Source organism: Drosophila innubila (genome assembly GCF_004354385.1).
Source record: "Drosophila innubila isolate TH190305 chromosome 3L unlocalized genomic scaffold, UK_Dinn_1.0 0_D_3L, whole genome shotgun sequence".
NCBI lineage: Eukaryota > Metazoa > Arthropoda > Insecta > Diptera > Drosophilidae > Drosophila > Drosophila innubila.
This window is the reverse complement of record NW_022995376.1, coordinates 4,046,722-4,066,791: the sequence shown is the minus strand read 5'-3', so window position 1 is coordinate 4,066,791 and position 20,070 is coordinate 4,046,722. Positions and strand designations below refer to the sequence as shown.

Here is a 20,070-nt window from a genome sequence, read left to right as displayed (position 1 = left end):
AAGTTCTGCAAAATTCAATAAAAAATCATGCAAACATTTTCAAAATTCTAGCTTTAAAAATATAGAAGTTTAAAATTTAAGCTCATTTTAAAAATTGATCCGTGAACCAAGCCTGCCAGCCGAATCGCAACTTGTGATAAGACTATTAAGACAAGTTGGCAACACTGAAACTACATTTAGAAATCAGCTGTGCCGTCCTCGGCTTAGCTATTTTGCATCGCAATTTTAGCTATTTTTCGGATGCTTTCCAGCCAGAAACAGCTATTTTAACTATAAAAAGTTGGCAACAGTGGATGGGTCGCGTCGTCAGTTGTCTTGAAAATTTTAACAGAGTTGCAAGTGTCGAGTGTCCGTTGTTCTGCGTCGGAAACAAAGTAAAATAAATAAATAAAATCGGTAATGCGGTAAATCAAAGTGATTAAGATATTTCATCAAGTGCACGTGCTAAAGGCACAAGTGTATTGTTAATATATATTGTAAGTGTGTGTGTGGGTGTGTGTAAACGTTTAGCAATGTCATTACGCTGTGCATTATTAGCAGCATACATATACACATACATATCTGCATAAATCAGGCGTGCCGTGCGCCAACCGCCACCCCCACCCCCATACCAAAAGAGCGCAGGAATTTACAAAGATAACTGTGCATACTACGCGTTTCCTTTTAGCATTGTTTATTAATGTATTGCATTTTGCACGCGTTACAAAGCCAACTTAAATATCGACGTCAATTTATCGGCGCTTGTTTTTGCTTTATCACAACGCTTTTCCTCCATGAACTACACACACAAATACATGCATACCTTATTTACATATGTATGTATGTATATAGCTGAGAGCGCCACACACACACACACACACAAGCAACTATAGTGAATTTAATAATACTTATTTGTTGATAAGTGCAAACATGTTTTAATATAGCAATTATACTTTGTGTTTGTAGATAGAAAAGAAAAGCATATCAAAGCCGCTCTTCCTGCGGCCTAACGGTGTTTAAATAAACACCCGTCAAAACTAAACAATTGAAACTGTTACAAAAGCGCCGGCAACAAAAGCAGCTTTTAAATTTCGGTAAGTTTCTTGCTCTCTCTCTTCTCTCTTTCACTCTCGTTCTTTGCTGTCTAAGGTAGTACCTAAGTCTAATAAGATTCCCATTGAAGAACATCAAATTGATGTGTACAGACATGTGCAAAATAATAGAAACACCTGCCCATTATATTAATATACTTGATTACCAAAACTTAAACGAATTTCCGGCAGGTATTTTCCTATTTTGAAAAGTTTCTTTTAATTTTATCCGAATGACATTTAAGTCAAGCCGATAGGAATTCAATGCTTAAAATGTTGCCGACATAAAATTAGAGCAGGTTAAAACTAATTATAAAAATTTTACATGTAAATTTAAGTTGTTCTTAATATTTTGCTCACGTCTGTACTGTATTGTTTGTATGTGTGTTTGTTTGCTTGTGTACTCATACAGTCAAAGAAAACGTGTGCGAACTTGTCAAGCTACCGTTGCTGTTGTTGTTGTTTTGGGTCAGCGAACTGCGGGCACACACGCCCATTTAGGGCGCAGGTAGAAGGCGCAGCAGGCAGAAAGTAAATGAAATCACATCCTCTTTAAATGCGCCTCAATGATTGTTGACATTCGTGAAAAACTTCTTGCTTTGCCTTTCAGTTTTTCATTTCTTTCTACTCAAATATATGCATGCTTATATATGTATGCACATATGTGTGTACCTGTACGTATTTACATATGTATGTATTTTGTTAAATTTTTTTTTCTTGCTGTTCATCAGTTTGATTCACGTTGCCGGCTAAAAAGTAACCGGTTCTATTCTCCATTCCATTCCGTTCATTGGATTCTCCAGTTTGCTGTGTACAATCCCAACGTCTTAGTCATTATCGTAATCATCATATGACCATGAATTAATTCTGAATCATTCGGCGATTTGATGATGCTGTTCTTATATTCATATTATATTTATTTAATTTTTTTTTTCGATTTTTTTTAATGTTTTCAATCTTTTACTTTCCTTTATATCTTATAGATTTTTGAATGTTACAGATACATCGCTTCTCTATTGATACTTTTGTAAATTACATATACTATTTTATTCTGCAATCAAAGATACGTTTGTATATTATAGACAATCTTAAATACTTCACATATTTGTGTATCTTACATATACCATTGTACTTTTCTCCAGTAAGCATATCATAAGTAACATATACTTTTGTATCTCACATATAATTTTCAAAAGTCTTTTGTATACTGAAGATACTTCTGTATACTACCGATACTTTATCTATCTGTCGATTCAAACATCGATCCATATCTTTATCAATCTATCTATCTTTATAGCTATTCATGATATGCCATTTACATATGTATATACTTATCTATATTATCAGCTACATATTTATCTAACTATACACCTGTCTATCTTTCTAACTATTGAGCTGTCTATCTATCCATTCAACCATCTAACTATCTATCTTTATCAGCGTTTATTAACATTGTCTGTTGTCTTTTATCTGCGGCATTTAAGCGCCCTCAGCGTCAGCTTTTGCCATTTTCAATTATCGCTTAAAGGTCACGCTCCATATTGAGACAGCAGCCGAGTCAGTTTCGCCTCCCCTTTTAACCCTTATCCCCTTCTCCGCCCACACGGTGTTGTTCGTGGTTTTGCTTTGTCAATTATTTCAATACAGTTGAGTGCAAATAAAATCAATACGTGTTAATTAAATTTCGCGGCAAATAAGATTCATATTGTGTTTATTAATTTATACTTGTTACTTTGTTCAGTCCTATTTAAGTACATTCAATATTTGATTTATAGAGATCCCGGAAAATGTGGAACTATAATCAGAACTAGAACTAGAACTTGAAGTACAACTGGGAAATGGGAACTGGAAACTAGAACTGGGTTATGTTTGTCGAGTGTTGTAGATTTATGACAAGAACTAACTGGGTTAGACTTTATTTCTGATTACTGTAATTAGTCGAGATAAGCGCACAACAATTACACTCTGATAACGCTCGTTTTCCCTTTTTACTCTTACCTTGAAAGTGTGCAACTGCAGAAAGTATTTAAATGGCTCAACTTTACATATATATATATTTATGTGTATATATCTAATATATCCAATTATACGAATGAGCACGTTCTGATTCTTGACATGAAATGTAATCTGTTGATTGATTTGTCAATAAATATTGTACGTCTCAATTCTCGATACAAGAGATACCCTATATTGTATTTGAAAAATAATAACAAAAGCTGACTAGGATTTCACACATTTTTGATTGTTTTAATAGGCTAAGTTCACATTTTGTTTTGATTTTATTATTTTCCAAGTTCAATCCATTGAAATTTAGTTGACTTTTTTACTTAACTATAGAAATAATTGATTAGTCCAGATTGCACTAAATTTGTAATATTTATTGCTGTAAAAACTCCAGGAACTTAAGTTTTTTTTATATTTGTAAACACTTTTTTATTTCAACTCTTTGTTAACGTGCTGTCAACTTGTTTACTGTCATGGCGTTGCCAGACTTTCTATTTTCATTTAAATTTGAGCTAAAAATAAATGTTGCGCTGAGAATTGCAATTTTTTGGGCTGTCACTTTGGCGAATGTCAACGCGTTGTTATTGTTAAGTGGGAAAAAACTGTTGGTTACCCCTATTTTAAATTGGGTCATCAGGTCACTCCATCTCCCCCTCCCCCGTCCCCTTCACCTGTCACAGATTTGCATAAATAAATCAAAGAAAAGACCAACTCACCTGTCCCACTTTAATGCATGCTCGAGTTCGCTGGGTCAGTTGTCTCTTTCTACTCTTTGTGCGTTTCCTTCGCAGTTGCGCTTATCCGCCCATTTTCCGGGCGTTGAAAAAGCGGGTTATTTGTCCGCCACGTAGTGGAATGGCTAAAATTATTGTCGGCACAATTTCCGCGATTGTTGTTGGGCCTGCGACCCATGCAATTTTCTAATTAAAATAATTATTTAATTTCTTTTTTATTACGTTGCTATACAATAATTATCCGAAATTACTCGAGTGCAATTAAGGATTTGCAATAGCAACGGATTAAAGTAGAATTTTATTAAGAATCCGAAAATCTATTGGTGAATTTTATTGCATTTGAAACATGCATGTTCTGAGATATTCCATTTTTGTATAAAGTTTCTTGAAAACCGTAGAAATCTTAAATGTTTATTATGAAAATTTCCACAGAAGATTTATCTTTTTAACTAAAATTTAGACTCTAAATAGAGTAAATTATTAATTAAAAATTCCATTTCAATTGTAATTAAAAAATGTATGGAAAAACTCTTTTAATTAATGTACATCAACTTTTACTTAGTAAAAAGGAGAGGGTACTAGTTTTATTCATCTTTTTTTCACATTGTCACAATAACGTGCTTATGTACGCAATTAATTCGTTTTGTGAAGTACCTGGCACGTACAGTTAAACTAAAGCTTACCTCCGTCTCTTTCTTTCTTCTCTCTCTCTTTCTTTCTTTCTCTCTTATCTTTAAAGTATCGCATGCCATTGATAAAATTTAAACTACAAATGCTTTCGGCAACATTAATGGGTCAGTTTAAAATGTTCTTATCACAAGCGAAATATGTATATGCCTCTTGCGACACGTTGCCATAGGGCAGACAGCACCTCAGTTTTTTATGGAAGGAGGGGGAGTTGAGCAGAGGGCAGGGAAACTAGAGGGGGGCGCTTAGGGCTTAAAGTCCACATAGCATGTGCCAAAAGTTCAAAATGTCCGAAACTCAGATAAGTGGACGGTTCCCACACAAAACCAACACACACACACACAACCAACACACACATGCACACAAAACCAACACACACACACACATATATTCACTCAAACACTCAGATGGAGAATGGCCAATTAAGCAACATGACCTAGAATATTGTAACCCAATTGTGGCCTCTATTTATGCTCCTATCACACGTATACACATACACACATACGTATGCATATATACATAGATACGTATGTGTATATATATTTTTGTCTGTTTGTCTTGTGCACTTGCAACATTTTGTAGCATTGAAGCATTTGCATGTGAGCTGCATGTTTAATTGCCGGAATAAATGCGTAGGCAAATCACGTGCTACAGATAGTATATATATATATATATATGCATATATACATACACATAATTTATAGCCATAGTCTCAGCTATTGTTACATACATATGTATGTATATGTATTTGAATCTTTATCCTTGATCAAAGACAAACAAAGCGGAAACTTATAAATTAAATAAATACGAAGTGCTTGGAATATACAATAAATGTATATGTATACGCAATATATACCCCATAAACTAATTACTACAGTCAAGCTTCGTTAGTATAATCCATAGATTTGTGCAGAAACTTGGTATATTGAAAAGTTGTCAGTCATATGATAGAAATAAGTAGAAGAAAGTGGATTAATACTATTATATTAGCTTATTGTTTTCTAGTTCTCAATGGATTTTTCTTGATAATAATGTAATATTATTAGGAAACATACCAGCAGTTTCGCTTGCGGTACAGTTTGTTGTAAACACTACATTCTAATACTTTTAATCTTGTAAAATATATTAATGAAGTTTTTTGTTAGAAATTTATGAATCAAATTGCTTGGAGCTAAGGTCTATTATGTTAAGTCACAAATTCATTCTTCTAGCTCTTACCGTTTAGAGTCCACAATAATCAGTTAGTGAGTGAGTCAGTCAGGACAAAGAGTTTTGTTTATTTGTATTACAATCTGTTAAATTTTGAGCAAGTAATGACATTAGGGAACTTTAAACTTAGTATGTAAGTGTTTTACCATAAATTACGAATGATTTATATATGACGAAGGCTGTTGTTTTAGTCACGGTCAAGTGCATTTGTTAATTGTAATTTCAAATTACAATTTATCGAGGTATTTGGAGTTTCCTATAGCTGCTGTTGGGCTGGTGCTGGAGATGTGGTTCTATAATGTCAGTACAAGCTTATCAATTAGTTAAAACTGTCACGTGCTTTGAGACTGGTTTTTGTTATTGCATTGGCTGTGACATAACCATGAAATGAAACTAAACTGTGTGTGGGGAGGGAAGTGTTATGTAGTAAATTCCAAAATGTGTTAAGCGTAAACTGAAAAAAATTCAATTTCATCAATGAACAGCAAGCAATTTTATTTTTTGTTTTAATAGCCACTCTATAGGCCAGCTCCTGTTTAAGCTTGGTTAATATCACTTGTTTAGTTACTTTTGCTTGCCAGACACGTTTCCATAAAATATTTTTATCACCACTAGTTGTACTGCTGTTGTGTGGTTGTTTTGTGGTGCGGTGGTCTTGCTATCGGACAGTAGCTTAAAAGCTCATGTACTCTCTGCTATCAGTTAAAGTGAGACATTGTTACTAAGACCGACTGTCAGAAAAAATAACTTCAGTTTCATTAAATATTTTTATAAATTCTAAATATAATCAAGTACATTTAATTTTCTAGTATTGAGTAAAAGGTTTATTTTAAAGTAACATTTAATTGTAGTATGTAAAAATAAAATCACATTGAAATTCACCAGAAAAGGTCTAAATAAATGTAATAAATACTGAGAAATATTTATAATTATTCCTAAAGTTAATTATGTCATATCTCACCACAAAAATATTACCATTAACGATTCCATAAATATGGAATTCCAATCGCAGAGAAATTTTGACATTTCTCTTTCCCTTCCTCTCTCTCTCGCACTCTCTTCACTATGATTATTTTATATTATTTTCTCTTTTACTGGTGCTCCTACGCTTTTTGCATTTCTTTTTTATTTTTACACATCAATAATTTCTCGCTGTGATTTTTGATGTCATTGCCAAAAAAAAAAAAAAAAAAAAAAAAATAAAATAATAATAAAATAGTAAAAAAAAGTCGCGTCAGTTTTATTTTTATACCCTGTACGTATACAGCAAATGGTCTATAAACAGCTGCTGCCAATATATGCAACAGACAGATTTAATTAAATTAATTTAACATCATTCTACACTTATTGATAAGTTTATAAACATACTTATTTTATTTTTATATTTATAACTGAACAGCTCATTCTTCAAAACATGCAGGGTAACTGCTAGTTGAGCAGTCTTACAATTTACTTATAGTTGAAACTGAAAACTTGTTGTAAATAAAGTCTGGACTCTATGACTTTAATCTGGAGATACATAGTTATGACTAAAAGTATTTCAATATATCTTGGTGTAGTTTTAATCGCTATTTGCTTAGTTATCAACCCTATGAATAATTAGTTTCTCCCTTTCCATTGCCTTATCACACAATAAGCTCGGCAACAATGTAATCACATTGTAATCTTGCTTATTGTTATTAGGTTTGGTCCTATCTTTAGTTAAACACGATAAGCACTTTTGCTTATTGTGTTTTTTGTATAATTTTTGCGCACGTTCAACTTTGGAACTGTTATCAGACCGAGGGAGGGACGGAACGGTATAACGAGGGCTGCTGCAGATATTTATCTAGTCATAGTACGAAAAGAATTAGGCTCATATCACAAACTGCCATCTGAATTGTTGTAAGTGTGATTAATGCATAGTTGATAGCTGATAACAGAACGGTTAAGTGCAAATATTAGTTAAGATAACAGTCATACAATAGCTTTACTACAAAAAAGGCATAAAAAAGTGAAACGTGTGCATCTAATCAAAAATATTTGGCGTCTCGTGTGCTGAAAATTTAGAGATAACAAAATACAATTAGCTCAATTTGTAGACAACGAAGATTTTATACCCTTTGTAGATTGTTCCTTCACGTGATATTGACCGACGACAATTTGAAGAGTGTAAGAAAATAAATTATGAGTAGTTTTTATGGAGACATCGAGATATTTGATTTGAATATAGTTGATACTTATAAAATCTAGATAATATTTATAATATTATATTATAAATCTGCTTGAAATATATATCTATATATTATATATTAAAATGTTTGTCCTGACTGACTGACTGATATTCCTGCAACCCAAACGGTAAGACCAAGAAGGCTGAAATTTTGACATAAAATAGCTAGGACAATATAAATATAAAATACGTAGAAAATAAAAAATTTTATAGAAATAGAAATTTTAAAATATATAAAAAATAATAGTTTTTTCTGCTGGAAGTCTTTTTTTTTCAAGCTTCAGTCAACTTTGTAACTATGTAGACTAAATTGATTTGCTTGGTTTCTATTTTTCTATTTTCTAGAGCAAATTAAAGTATCTATTGCCAATTTCAGAGTCTTTCTTCTTGGAAATAGCTAGTTCGCAAAGAACATGCAGATTGCCGGCTGTATATATTTTTAATGATTCTGAAAAACGATTTGTCTGCATATTCGAATACCCTTTGAAACTAAAAGAAGATTGTAAAATCAATTGTTTGTTGGCGTCTATAGAAGGGGCAAGTGGGACAGGAGAAGAGGAGAGTCTTGTATTGCTGATGATGCAGCAAAGCCAATGCCAACGGCCTCATTTCCTGCCCATGGCCAATCACTGTCGTCTCGAAGGGGTAATGGAGAGGGGGGAGTGGGGAGGGACCGTTGTTTGGTTGCTTAGTCAACGGGCGATCGTATAAACTAAATGCGAATATTCAAATTGTTTTCTTAGCTACCACAGCAAGTCTCCTCATCCCTTGGCACTTAACTTACTTTTTAACTCTATTTTTCCCTCTCTTTCTACCTTTTTTCCCCTCTCTTTCTCGCTCTGTTTCTCTTGACAACGACATTTATACTGTTTATATTTCATTCGCTTCACTTGAATTTGCTTTACATTATTGTTTATACAAAAACAAAAAAAAAACAAGCTGCAACAACAGACTGAAGTTGTTTCTGGCTAAAATGGCCAAGGGGGCATATGGATACCTTGTATCCATGTGGCTAAATCGAGCTGCCATTAAATGCGAATATCAGTCTATAATTCATAAGCAAAGCCAGAGCCAAAGAGGCAACAACAACGAAAGTGGCTCCCACAACAACTACAATTTCAACAAAATTCTGCAACTAAAATGCAGTTCTTTGTGTAAGTTTAAACTCTCTGTCCCACCCTCGCGCTCTGACCCACCCTCTTATTGTCTAGTCAAGCATAAAAAAGCAAAAAGAAAAGTGCATTAAAAAAACACAAAAAACAATTACCAAATCTCCTCCCTCTGCCTAATGGGAGGCGTGGTTCTAACGCCAGCTCAAGCGTAGCTTAAATTGTTTTCCAATTTCAACTTTTTTCATTCAATTAAACCGCTTCCTACTTCCCACTCCCAGCCATCCACTTAGAAACTGAAATAGAAATACTTAGAAAGAGATAACTCAGTTTGCTTGCTAATTTTTAAGCTAATCGGATTTTGCACAATAGATTTTGCACTCCAAAAACTTAATAATAGATTGCTGCAATCTAAAATTGCACTGGAGTTTTACATACAAGGGATTTATTTTGCGTATTTTTAATGAAATTTAGTTTAATATATATAAACTTTCATAGCATTTTCTTTAACACTTTGTTCTGAAAACACTTTAATATTCTAATAAATATTTTTAGATGTTGTTCAAGATGTTAAATCGTGAGTTTAACTTACTTTTAATTAAAAAAAAGCTTATTTATAGAACATTTTAAGGAATTTCTATAAATAGACAAATTTTTATAAATATAAAATATTAATTTATAAGTTTAGTTTACTTTAAAGAAACTTAAGCGTATTTATATAAAATTTCATGATATTTACCTTAACTCTTTATTTTTTTTCTATTTATATATTTATTCAATTAATAAAATTTTTAATTTTTTATTTACAGTTTCTCCAAGATGTCCAAATATTCGGGCAAAAAATGTCGCCTGCTTTCGATGATGTGGCTAACGGCCTTCTTCTTCTTCGTGGAGATTGTTGTGGGATATGTGACCAATTCCATGGCCCTGGTCGCGGACAGTTTTCACATGCTGGGCGATATTGCCGCCCTGGTCATATCATTCCTATCAGTTAAAGTAAGCTTAATAAAAAATTAAAAATTTCTTATATATATTCTCTATTGGAATCCTTAACAGATGTCACCTAAGAAGTGGTCCAAGAACACCTTTGGCTGGGCACGTGCCGAGGTTTTGGGTGCTCTCGTTAATGCCGTATTCCTCGTAGCGCTCTGTTTCAGCATCACAATCGAGGCATGCAAAAGGTGAGGCACCTGTTCCAGTTCATATCTGTATATAAATCTTGTGTGTGTGTGTGTGTAAAGCTGTTGAGTTGTCCACACCTAGTAAATGATTCAACAGCAGTGTTGTCATAATTTAAAAGGTTTAATTAGCTAATTTGATTTAAAAACAAAATACTCTTTTACGTGTTTTAAGTAACCAGTATAAATATAGCAAGAAATAGCCAAAAAAAAAAATATAATAAATAAATAATATTCCCATAATTTAATTATACTAATTGTGTTTAACCTGAAAATATTTTGTGTAAAGAATTATTAATTTTCTCAATGTATTAAAGTTATTTCACAATCTTAAGATACTCCGATTTCCACGTTAAAAGCATTTCTTTAAATTTTCTAGCTTTGCAATTGCAAAAAAGTTTAGCTACAAAATAGCTAAAATTGGAATACTGTTCAACAGTTTGCCTTGTCACCGTTTTTTTCCCAGTTTTATTTTTTTTTTTATTATTTTCACTTTTTTGTGAACATTTTTATTTGCATTTTGCGATTGTTGTCATTCGCATGCCATGTGCATATCTCCTGTCACTTTACGATGCGTATTTCGTTGTCGAAACGTGCAGTGTCTTCTTCTTCTTCTGCCATTGTGTGATAAGCACGAAAAGTCTGGGGATTGGCTCGGAATTACAAATTGATTGACACATTTCCACATTACTTTAGTTCTTATCTAATATGAATTACTCATATAAATGTGGTTAACATGCACATGTTATTAACAGAACGTTATATATTGCAGCAATGAAATGTTAATCCTTTTATTTGGAATTACTATTTGATTGACATATTTCGTTGGCTTTGAACGCTCATAACTTTATGAATTCTCAACCGATTTGAAAGCGGAATATCAATTTGTTCACAGTTTGATCTCTTTATTTATTCTGCATCAAAATATTGTATATTTGAAAAATTAAATTATTTTTCAAAATTTGCATACTTACCCCTTAACAAATTTTCAAAAATTTGTGATAATCGTAATTTTTTCAAAGCTTAACTGATTACGTTGAACAATATGTTTTTACTTTAAGTTTGGCCTCTAAATTTATTAAGCATTTGAAATTCTCTTCATTTTGAAAATTAAATTTTTTTTTTTAAATTTTATTTTTGACCTATCAGTTTTTGTAAAATTTTTCACTTTAAGAACTTTTTAAAAAATTAAAGAATTTTAATAACAAAATGTCTTATTATTCATGGATGAATTGCTAAATTTATTCTGTATTTAGTTAAGATTTACATACAAAAATGTTAATCGTTTACTTGAATTTTTTCGATTGCAGATTCATCGAAAAGGAGCCAATACATCGGGCCGATCTGCTGCTCATTGTCGGTATTTTGGGTCTGCTGGTGAACTTGATAGGCCTGGCTCTGCTTTATGGTAAATATTGAATCTTTAGCTAACATTGTAGTTTTTGATTCATCATTTCTTTACTTCTTTAGAGCACGGTGGTCATCATGGACATTCACATGGCGGTGGCTTGACCCGCAATCACAGTCGCCTCACGGAGCTGGCCAACATGGACGAGGTGGATGACGATCAGAATGATTATGCATTTGAGAAGCAAAAGGAGCAAAAGCCAGTGAAAAAATCGAGCCATGGTCATAGTCATGATCCTGGCCAGATGAACATGCGTGGCGCCTTTCTGCACGTGCTCAGCGATGCCCTTGGCAGTGTGATTGTCATTGTCAGTGCATTGATCGTGGAGTACACTGAATGGGAATATCGCCTGTATATTGATCCAGCTTTATCCATTGTCCTCGTCGCGCTCATTTTGCACTCGGTTTGGCCGCTGCTTCGGGAATCTGCATTGATTCTGCTGCAAACGGTTCCCACGCACATTCAGGTGGACGCGATACAGAAGCGTCTGCTGGAGAAGGTCGACGGTGTGCTGGCCGTGCACGAGTTCCATGTCTGGCAATTGGCCGGAGATCGCATCATTGCCTCGGCACACATACGGTAGGTGCTCAAGGGATTTAGAGAAAAAATAAACCCATAAAGTAGTTAAACTATTTCTAGATGTTTTTTAAAATTTCTTAAATTTGTAATATCAATTTTTACTATAAATGTGATTTCAGTTCTCGTTTTTGACCCAAAGTTGATATATAAAATGGAAAAAATTATTTTATTAAAATTTTAACTAAGCAATCATATTTTTAATCTTATTTTCAATGACGCTCAATTTTATTTTTTATTTTTTTTTTATATAAAGGTTTTTTACTAAAAGTTATAATAGAAATTAATCTAAAATTTATCCATTTATAAATCAAAATTTAAATTATTTTTCTAATTTATAGACCTAAAGTTAAGTTTAGTTATTAATTGGAATTTAATTTCAATTTTGTTGAGCTTTTATGGTATTTTTGATCTAAATTTGATCTGCAAGTTGAAAATAATAATTAAATTTAAATTTTTGGTTAGAAATTAAATTTGAACTCTTATTTTCACTTACTCTAAATTTAATTTTTTTAAATTTTAATTGTAATAAATTTTGAAACAACGAGTTAAAATTTTCATTCACCTAATATTTCTATATTTTTATTAAGATAAAAAATATTTACTGATTAATTCGTTGATTTTTTTTCTAAATATATATTTTAAAAATTATAATGCTTATATCCTTTATTAATATTTATGTCTTTTGCAGCTGCCGCAATTTGTCCGAGTACATGAAGATAGCTGAGAAAGTGAAGGAGTTCTTTCACAATGAGGGCATACACTCGACCACCATACAGCCGGAGTTCAGTGAGATTGAGGGCTGCAACATGTCCGATGGCACCTCGAGCATTAATATGAGCGGCTCCGATTGCTGTGCCCTCGACTGCCCCACCACGGATGAGGGCTGTGTGAAGGCCACCTGCTGTCAGAACAACAATAAATTGGTAAGTAGAACATATACAGAAGTTAAAAGTTTACTCACTTGACCAATCTCTTGCAGAATCCGCTGCCCTCACCCACAAATTCGCCGTATCTGTGTCGTCAACGGAATGCGGCACGTCAGGCTGGCGATGTGGAGGCCGGCTCCTTGCTGGAAAACGGCAGCCAGGCGGTGAGCAATGGAGGTGCGGCAATCACAGCAGCTGCGGAGCCAACGCCAAAGAATGAATTGGTCTGACAACAGCCGCCAGCACAACAACAGCCACAACCACAACAACATCAAGTACACTTTGCCACAAATCTAAGCACAATAGCAACAGGAGCAGCTGGAGCAACCACAACCACAACAACACGTGATATATTGTACGAGCCAACTAACCAAACAACTTCCAAAGCCAACAACAACGCTACCAACAACGACGCCAATCTCTCCTTAACCGCACAGCGAAGACGCGAACTTCAGCTGCGTGCCGAGCAACAGTCCAAGGACCAGGTGAAGCTCAGCGGCGGCGCCTGCACCCGCAATGGTGATGAGGTGGCTCTTTAAAATGGGGATACGGATTTAGTTTAAATTTAGGAAACATTTAAATTGTTGTGTGCAGGCAATTGAAGGAGGATTCTCAGCGTTCTTGTTGTTAATAATTACGGCAAAGTCTAGTTAATAGTGTGTCTATTGGTGTACCCTTTTCCCCCCTTTCTGTGCTGCCACGCCCCTCCTTTTAAACCACACACACACACAACAGACACAACCAGCGCACCGTATTTTATATAATTATTAATATTATTATTATATTTTGTGCTAGTTTAATTAAAATCAAAAAATGGATTAGAAATAATTAATCAAATAGCGTGCAGTTCATATAAATTGTACGATTATATGAAATGTTAATAGCATTAAAATGAAACAAAACACAATATTTACGATTTTTTACATTTTGAAAAAGTTTATACATGAGAGAAAAGTGAAACAAAAATCAATATATACATATAAATATAAATTGTATTTAATAGTTATATTCTAGTTAATAATTAATGACGTGTTTCGGTGCGAATGTTTAGTGAAAAGTTGCAAATGTAACAAAATACCTAGTGTATTAACTATATGCAAATTGTATTTCTATAAAGAAAAAACTATAATGAAATGCATTCAATATGTGTATGCAAAATTTAGGCATTAGTTACTATTATTATGCTTAGTTGTTGTAATTATGCTAATTGTATAAATAAGGTTTTTATTGACTTTATTTAATTGACTTTTAAGCAATTGCAAAACTTTATCATTAATGCGAAATGTGCTGTATTATTTCATGATTCATTGTCTCTGTATATGTTTGTAAATATATATATATTTATATATATATGTATTTGTATATGTATATCAAGCATAATCATTATAATTAAATGAAAACCAAAAACAAATATATATACACATGTCGACAAGAAAATTAGTGTGATTTTTTTTCAATTTTTTTAAAGACATTAGGTAACTTATCAGCTATTAAGATTTAAGTTACAGTTACCTAATTCTTAAAAAAAATTTTAGAAGTTTAAAGTCAGCAAGTGATTTCAAAAATATTGGTAAACTGAGACTAAATAAACAGCTTATTTTAAAATTAACATATTATGCTACATTTCTCATATTTTTATTGTTTAATTCGAAAATGGATCTTACTGAATTTTCAGTATTTGTGTTTAAATATGATGCCTTTAATAAACCACTATAAATTTTTATTTATTTCCACGCAAGAATCCAATATTCCCTGAATTTGAATTATAAAAATCACACGAGTTTTAATCTTTACATGTATAAATTGCATTTTAACATTTTGTTTTATTTACAGAATTATTTAGCTATATAACAAGTTTAATAAAAATTTCAAAAAGAAAAGAATAGCTGCTTAGTAAAGCTCATTAAATTGGAATGGGCAAAATATATGTTTATATTACAAGTGTAAAGTGCTTAAAAATAATTTAAAAGTTAATAGTCTAAGATATGCTCCCCATCATCGATGCTTTGCATCTCTGAGAAGCGAAGCTGGCGCTATAAATTCTCATCGAGATTCTCTTCAGTGTTCTCCTCCACAATTGCCTCATCCCAGGGACCGTGGATGTTGAACTTGTAGCGCTGCTGCCGCACGAATATAAACGGACAGACGAAATTGATGAAGAGCGTGGAGCAGGCATATAGATAGAGCACTGGTCGGGATATAATATAGAGTGCTCCGCAGCATATGGTAAAGATGGGCACCATGCAATACGGATGCCATCTGGCCGACGTCATAATGGGATACAGCACAAAGAAGATGGCAGCTTCCACGAGCAGCACAAAGGCATGATACGACGTGGACAGACGGGAGGCCAAACAGATGGCTCCAAAGATGGCAGCATTCAATGATATGGCCTTGGATACCATGGCCACATCCAGTCCGTAATCCGTGAACATCAGATTGAAGAGCATCACAAAGAATGTGGTCGTATAAATCGTATCTGTGCTAATGGCCTGGGTCAGTGTGTGCAGCATTGGGCTAAAGATGTAACCAAATAGCAGCACGGTGACGAGCGTCTTGGAATCCTCGCCAAGCAGCGTCATGCTCAAACTGCTGCCACGATAATACAAATATCCAATGGCTGTGATAATGCAAGTGGGCACCAAGATGCTGGTCGGTGCCACCATATCGCTCAGCATCAGATGGTAGAGTATCAGGAAGCCGGTTATGCAGGAAATTTGATTATTCAATACGGTTATGCCGCCAATTGTTTCGCCCAGAGTATAACGACGAACGTGCAGATTTGTGCGCAAATCCTTGAGGAAACTCACATCCGTATAGTTGTCCGGATATTCGCGATTCGAATAGAGATTTTTCACCCAAGGTTTTCGCTTGCCGTGCGTTGTTTTAGCCATTTCTCAATCAATATTAAAAACATTTAATGACATATCGTTTGTTTATATCCCAACAGCTGTCACAGTAATCGATAACAAACTGGTACTAACAATTTGCTGTCGAGCAATCGTTTGCTATTAACGCGCGCTATTCAAATTCAAATCATATGCAGTTAAGGATTGAAACTTTTTTGTGTAAAAATGTGTGATAATATTTTTTATTATTGTTTAAAATGTAGTCGTTGCAGCCATTTTAAATCAAAGTTACAAGTATTTAATGGCATATCGTTTGCTTACAACCCAACAGCTGTTACAGTAATCGACAACAAACGGCTACAAAGCATTTCTTATGGAGCGATCTATCGTTTGCTGTCAGAGCGCGCAATTCAATTCAAATTAAATCAAACTCAAACTATTTTGCGTTAAAATGTGTGCTAATATTTTTTATTATTGCTTAAGAGTTAGTTGTAAAAAGGCCACGCATTAAAAGGCTGAGTTATTATGTTTAAAAAAAGGCAAAAGCGCCTCTGGCTAGTTAAAAATCAGTTAAAATCCATGGGATTAGTTTAGAAAACCGCTTATAAATGGCATCCATTCAAAATTGAAAAGGATATAGCTTATAAGTATTACATTAACATTGTTCTGGATTAGGGAAAATCATCAGATTATAAAAATTGGCTCTGAACAAGGGCCACTGTCAACAATAAACAAACAGATTCCTATAAATTAGAAACAACTTTGATATAAACGTAACCGTATCCGCCTGATGTGGAGACAATTTATGACCAGCCGCCTGTTAGCTTGTGGAAGAGCTCCTCGTTCAGCGTCTGATTGTTATCCTTGGAGCGCATTGACATGAAAATGTAACCGCCAATGAATTCATGGACCACCTTGCAGTCTGCCGATTGGCAAGAGAAGACGACATTCTCGTCATGAAATTGAATCATCATGCATTTAATGCCCCAATTGACATTCCAGGCTTTCATTGTATTGTAACGCCAGGTCTTGATGTGATCTCCAGTGTTAAGATCCATGCGCATTATACGATTTTGGGCCACACCCAATAGTTCCTTCTTTCGATGGCCATCAAACTTGATGATAAATAAAGAGACACCAAAGTCCGGCAATGATTGCCAGGCCTGTATATACTTCAACTTCGCCTCCAGCAGCGGCAACTCTCTGACATTGGCGTGCGCCTCCAGAATCCGTTGCACTGCCTTGTTGGACAACTTGCGCAGCATCTTGGGCGACAAATAATCCACAGCATCCACTGAGCGTGGATCAATGCTGAGATGTACACCTTGAACGGGACGCTGTATCTGCAGCAGCGATAGAATTCCATCCACCTCGCTCTCATAGGTGCTGTCCGCTAAGGAGCGTCCTTTGGAAGCCAGACGACAGGCAGCCAACCACTTGGCATACTGCTGTTCATTCTCGCAGCGCATCCAGAACTCGCTGTTGGCTCTATGGCGATCATCGTCTGGTGAAACCTCCAGGCGTATGGCATATTTACCCTCCGAAAGATTCACATCTGGCGTTATCTCGCAGCCGCGTAAATTAATGCTAATTGTGGGTGCAGTGCGTCGAGATTCCTCGGCATTCTTGTACAGATGCAAGTGCAGATCGCGGTAGGTGAAATAGTATCGCTTGTAGCCCCGCAAGGTGAATCTCTGTGGCTTGAGGAAGCGCAAATAATCCGAGAGTTCTGGTATGCGTGTAATATTCACAGGATCATGTGAATTCCGGCTGCCCTCCAGAGTAATCTGCAGTTCATTGAGTGCCGAATCGATGTCGTCATCATCATTCTCCTGACTCGACGTCTCAATGCCCGAATCAACAGCTGCCAGTGGTTGCAAGTCCACCTGATGATTCACCTGAAACTGCAGCGCAGCAAACATCAGAGTCTCCTGCTCCGTGCAGTCCAGCTCCTCGTTGAGTATGGACCATTTGGCCTGCTCATACAGTTGATTAATTCGCACCAGATCGTACTTGGGATTCAAATCGAAGAACGTGTAGTATTTGAAGCGCAGACAGAGTGTATCATACTCCCGAATACCCTGCTCCATCAAGGACAACGAGCTGTCCAGCCAGCCGACATTGAGACGCGCCTTTTCCACCAGCGACTTGGGACGCAACAGATGCGAACGCATCTCGGCACTCAACGCTTGAGGAGAGCTGGCCAGGTTTTCCTATAAATATTAAATTAAAAAAATATTAATATCCATATATTATGAAAACAAACATACTATTTTCTATAATATCTAGGCGCGTCTTCAATTTTATGTTTTGTTTTAGGTCAAAAAAAAAAAACTGACCAACTTCAAACTTTCATAACTTTGTCAAAACTGAACCGATTTCAAAACGGAATGTCATTTTGATCATGGTTTGACCGCAAAAATAATTCTGCATTTAAATTTATTTAATTTTGTAAAAAAAATTATTTTCCTCTTGATCATGGTTTCGATGCTAAGGGTCCCCCCTTTGATATTTTGAAAATTGAAAATTTTAAATCTCAAGTTTTCACTTTAAATCAACTCCTTACATCCTTACAACTTGATTCTGTGACGTTTCATTTTCTTGTAAAAAATCAGCCTAAATCTGACCAAAATTTTGACTTGTAAAGTTGCTAGATCCACACTCTGACCAACTACAAACCCTCATAACTTTGTTAAAACTGAACCGATTTTTAAATGGAATGTCATTTTGATCATTTGGCCTCTAAAATCATGTTGCATTCAAATTTAAGCAATTTCGTCTAATAAAAAATTCCGTCTAAGTCTAGGTGAAGTCAAAGTTTTAAAGTAGCGTCCAACTCTATCGATATGAATATAATTAATCGATCTCCAAGAAATCTCTAATATATATCAATATTTTTTGAATTGACGAGCGTTACCTGAAAGTCGCCTAGACTGGAGGAGGAGGAGTCATAGGTGCCATAGCCAGGCTGACTGGGCTTCCAGCTGTGAGCTAGAGGAGAGCGTCTGCTTGTTGCATTGTGCGGGGAAAGCGGCGCACAGAAGAAGATGCCAGGAGACGAGGGTTTGTCCAGGCTGCCGTTGCTGCCGCCGTCAAAGGACGAATTGATGGGCACAAATGAATTAGTATCCGGCGCTGGCTGCAGGTAAGTGGTGCCATCCGGCTCGGCGATGGCCACACGCTTTAAGTGAGGCAACTGGGCAAAGTTCCGCTTCAAATGCTCCGCTTCGAGCGGTTTACACAGGGACAGCTCCTCCGGATAGCGTATGTCCAGATGCTTGCACAGCTGCACCACGGCGGCAAATGTCTTGACGGAATAGTCGACACGACAGTCGAGATAACGTAAATCGGGCAGCTGGACACGCAGCAACTTGTGCATGGGCGTAAAGTGGAGCAAGCTGTCCGCCTGGACGCCACACTGATCCAAGGTGGCGCGTGTCCGCGACAGCCACACATTCTTCGCTGGCCAGTAGAGTGCATGATCGGACCAATCTTTCGGATTCTCCGGATCCACCAGTTGCAGCATTATGCTGCCCAAATGTTGATCGCCGCGCACGCGCATCTTCCGCTCCAGCGACAGATCCGTGATGAAGATGCGCAGATTCCACGAATTGTCGCCCACGTGAATCATTTTGTCCGCCTTTCAGATGACCTTAATTTGTGCCCTTAATTTGCAGCTGCGTCCTTGAAAGAAATTGAAATTTGTATTAGATTTGAGAATTTTGCATGTTGCAGCTGTTTAGTTACTTCAATATTACCAACGACTTATGCAACTTGGAGTATACACTTTAATGCGGGCACGTTGGATATGCCGTAATACTTCCGGATGCGCGTAATTGCATTGATTGATTTTCACTTAAGCAACTGGAGCAATTTAAGAAAATGCATTGAAATAGAAAGCGCCCTCCCTGCGAGTCTTGTTGATGTTGTTGTTGTTGTTCGCTCGATAGACTCAGACTTCGATATGACGCTATCGATATTATCTCCAGTGTTGACAGAATATGTTTTCTCAAATGTTTTTTCTCAAAAGTTGGCAGCACCGCTTACGTTAAATATTTCCGTTACATTGGCTTACCATGGCAACAACGCGAAGTTAACAAACACT

At 35.5% G+C, this 20,070-nt stretch overlaps 3 protein-coding genes across 4 annotated transcripts; 1 reads left to right on the top strand and 2 right to left on the bottom strand.

Moving 5' to 3' along the window:
* Positions 1 to 247: 247 nt before the first annotated feature.
* LOC117787846 (zinc transporter 1) lies at positions 248 to 14,232 on the top strand. Its single transcript, XM_034626464.1, has 8 exons — positions 248 to 396; positions 946 to 1,073; positions 9,835 to 10,021; positions 10,082 to 10,206; positions 11,514 to 11,611; positions 11,674 to 12,190; positions 12,879 to 13,113; positions 13,170 to 14,232. The coding sequence occupies exons 3-8, from the start codon at positions 9,845 to 9,847 to the stop codon at positions 13,344 to 13,346; spliced, it is 1,329 nt and encodes a 442-aa protein (XP_034482355.1). The 5' UTR covers positions 248 to 396; positions 946 to 1,073; positions 9,835 to 9,844; the 3' UTR covers positions 13,347 to 14,232.
* A 665-nt stretch (positions 14,233 to 14,897) lies between these two features.
* LOC117787685 (phosphatidylinositol N-acetylglucosaminyltransferase subunit C) lies at positions 14,898 to 16,049 on the bottom strand. The gene has a single exon (XM_034626277.1). The coding sequence runs from the start codon at positions 16,008 to 16,010 to the stop codon at positions 15,150 to 15,152; it is 861 nt and encodes a 286-aa protein (XP_034482168.1). The 5' UTR covers positions 16,011 to 16,049; the 3' UTR covers positions 14,898 to 15,149.
* A 355-nt stretch (positions 16,050 to 16,404) lies between these two features.
* On the bottom strand, positions 16,405 to 19,961 carry LOC117787402 (unc-112-related protein). Of its 2 annotated transcripts, none has more exons than XM_034625915.1 (3): positions 19,713 to 19,961; positions 18,883 to 19,649; positions 16,405 to 18,178 (listed from the first exon to the last, which is right to left on the bottom strand). In XM_034625915.1, the coding sequence occupies exons 2-3, from the start codon at positions 19,594 to 19,596 to the stop codon at positions 16,769 to 16,771; spliced, it is 2,124 nt and encodes a 707-aa protein (XP_034481806.1). In that variant the 5' UTR covers positions 19,597 to 19,649; positions 19,713 to 19,961; the 3' UTR covers positions 16,405 to 16,768. The 2 variants fall into 2 exon arrangements, with proteins under 2 accessions (XP_034481806.1, XP_034481805.1); XM_034625914.1 differs by having other exon boundaries at positions 19,724 to 19,961.
* Positions 19,962 to 20,070: the final 109 nt, after the last annotated feature.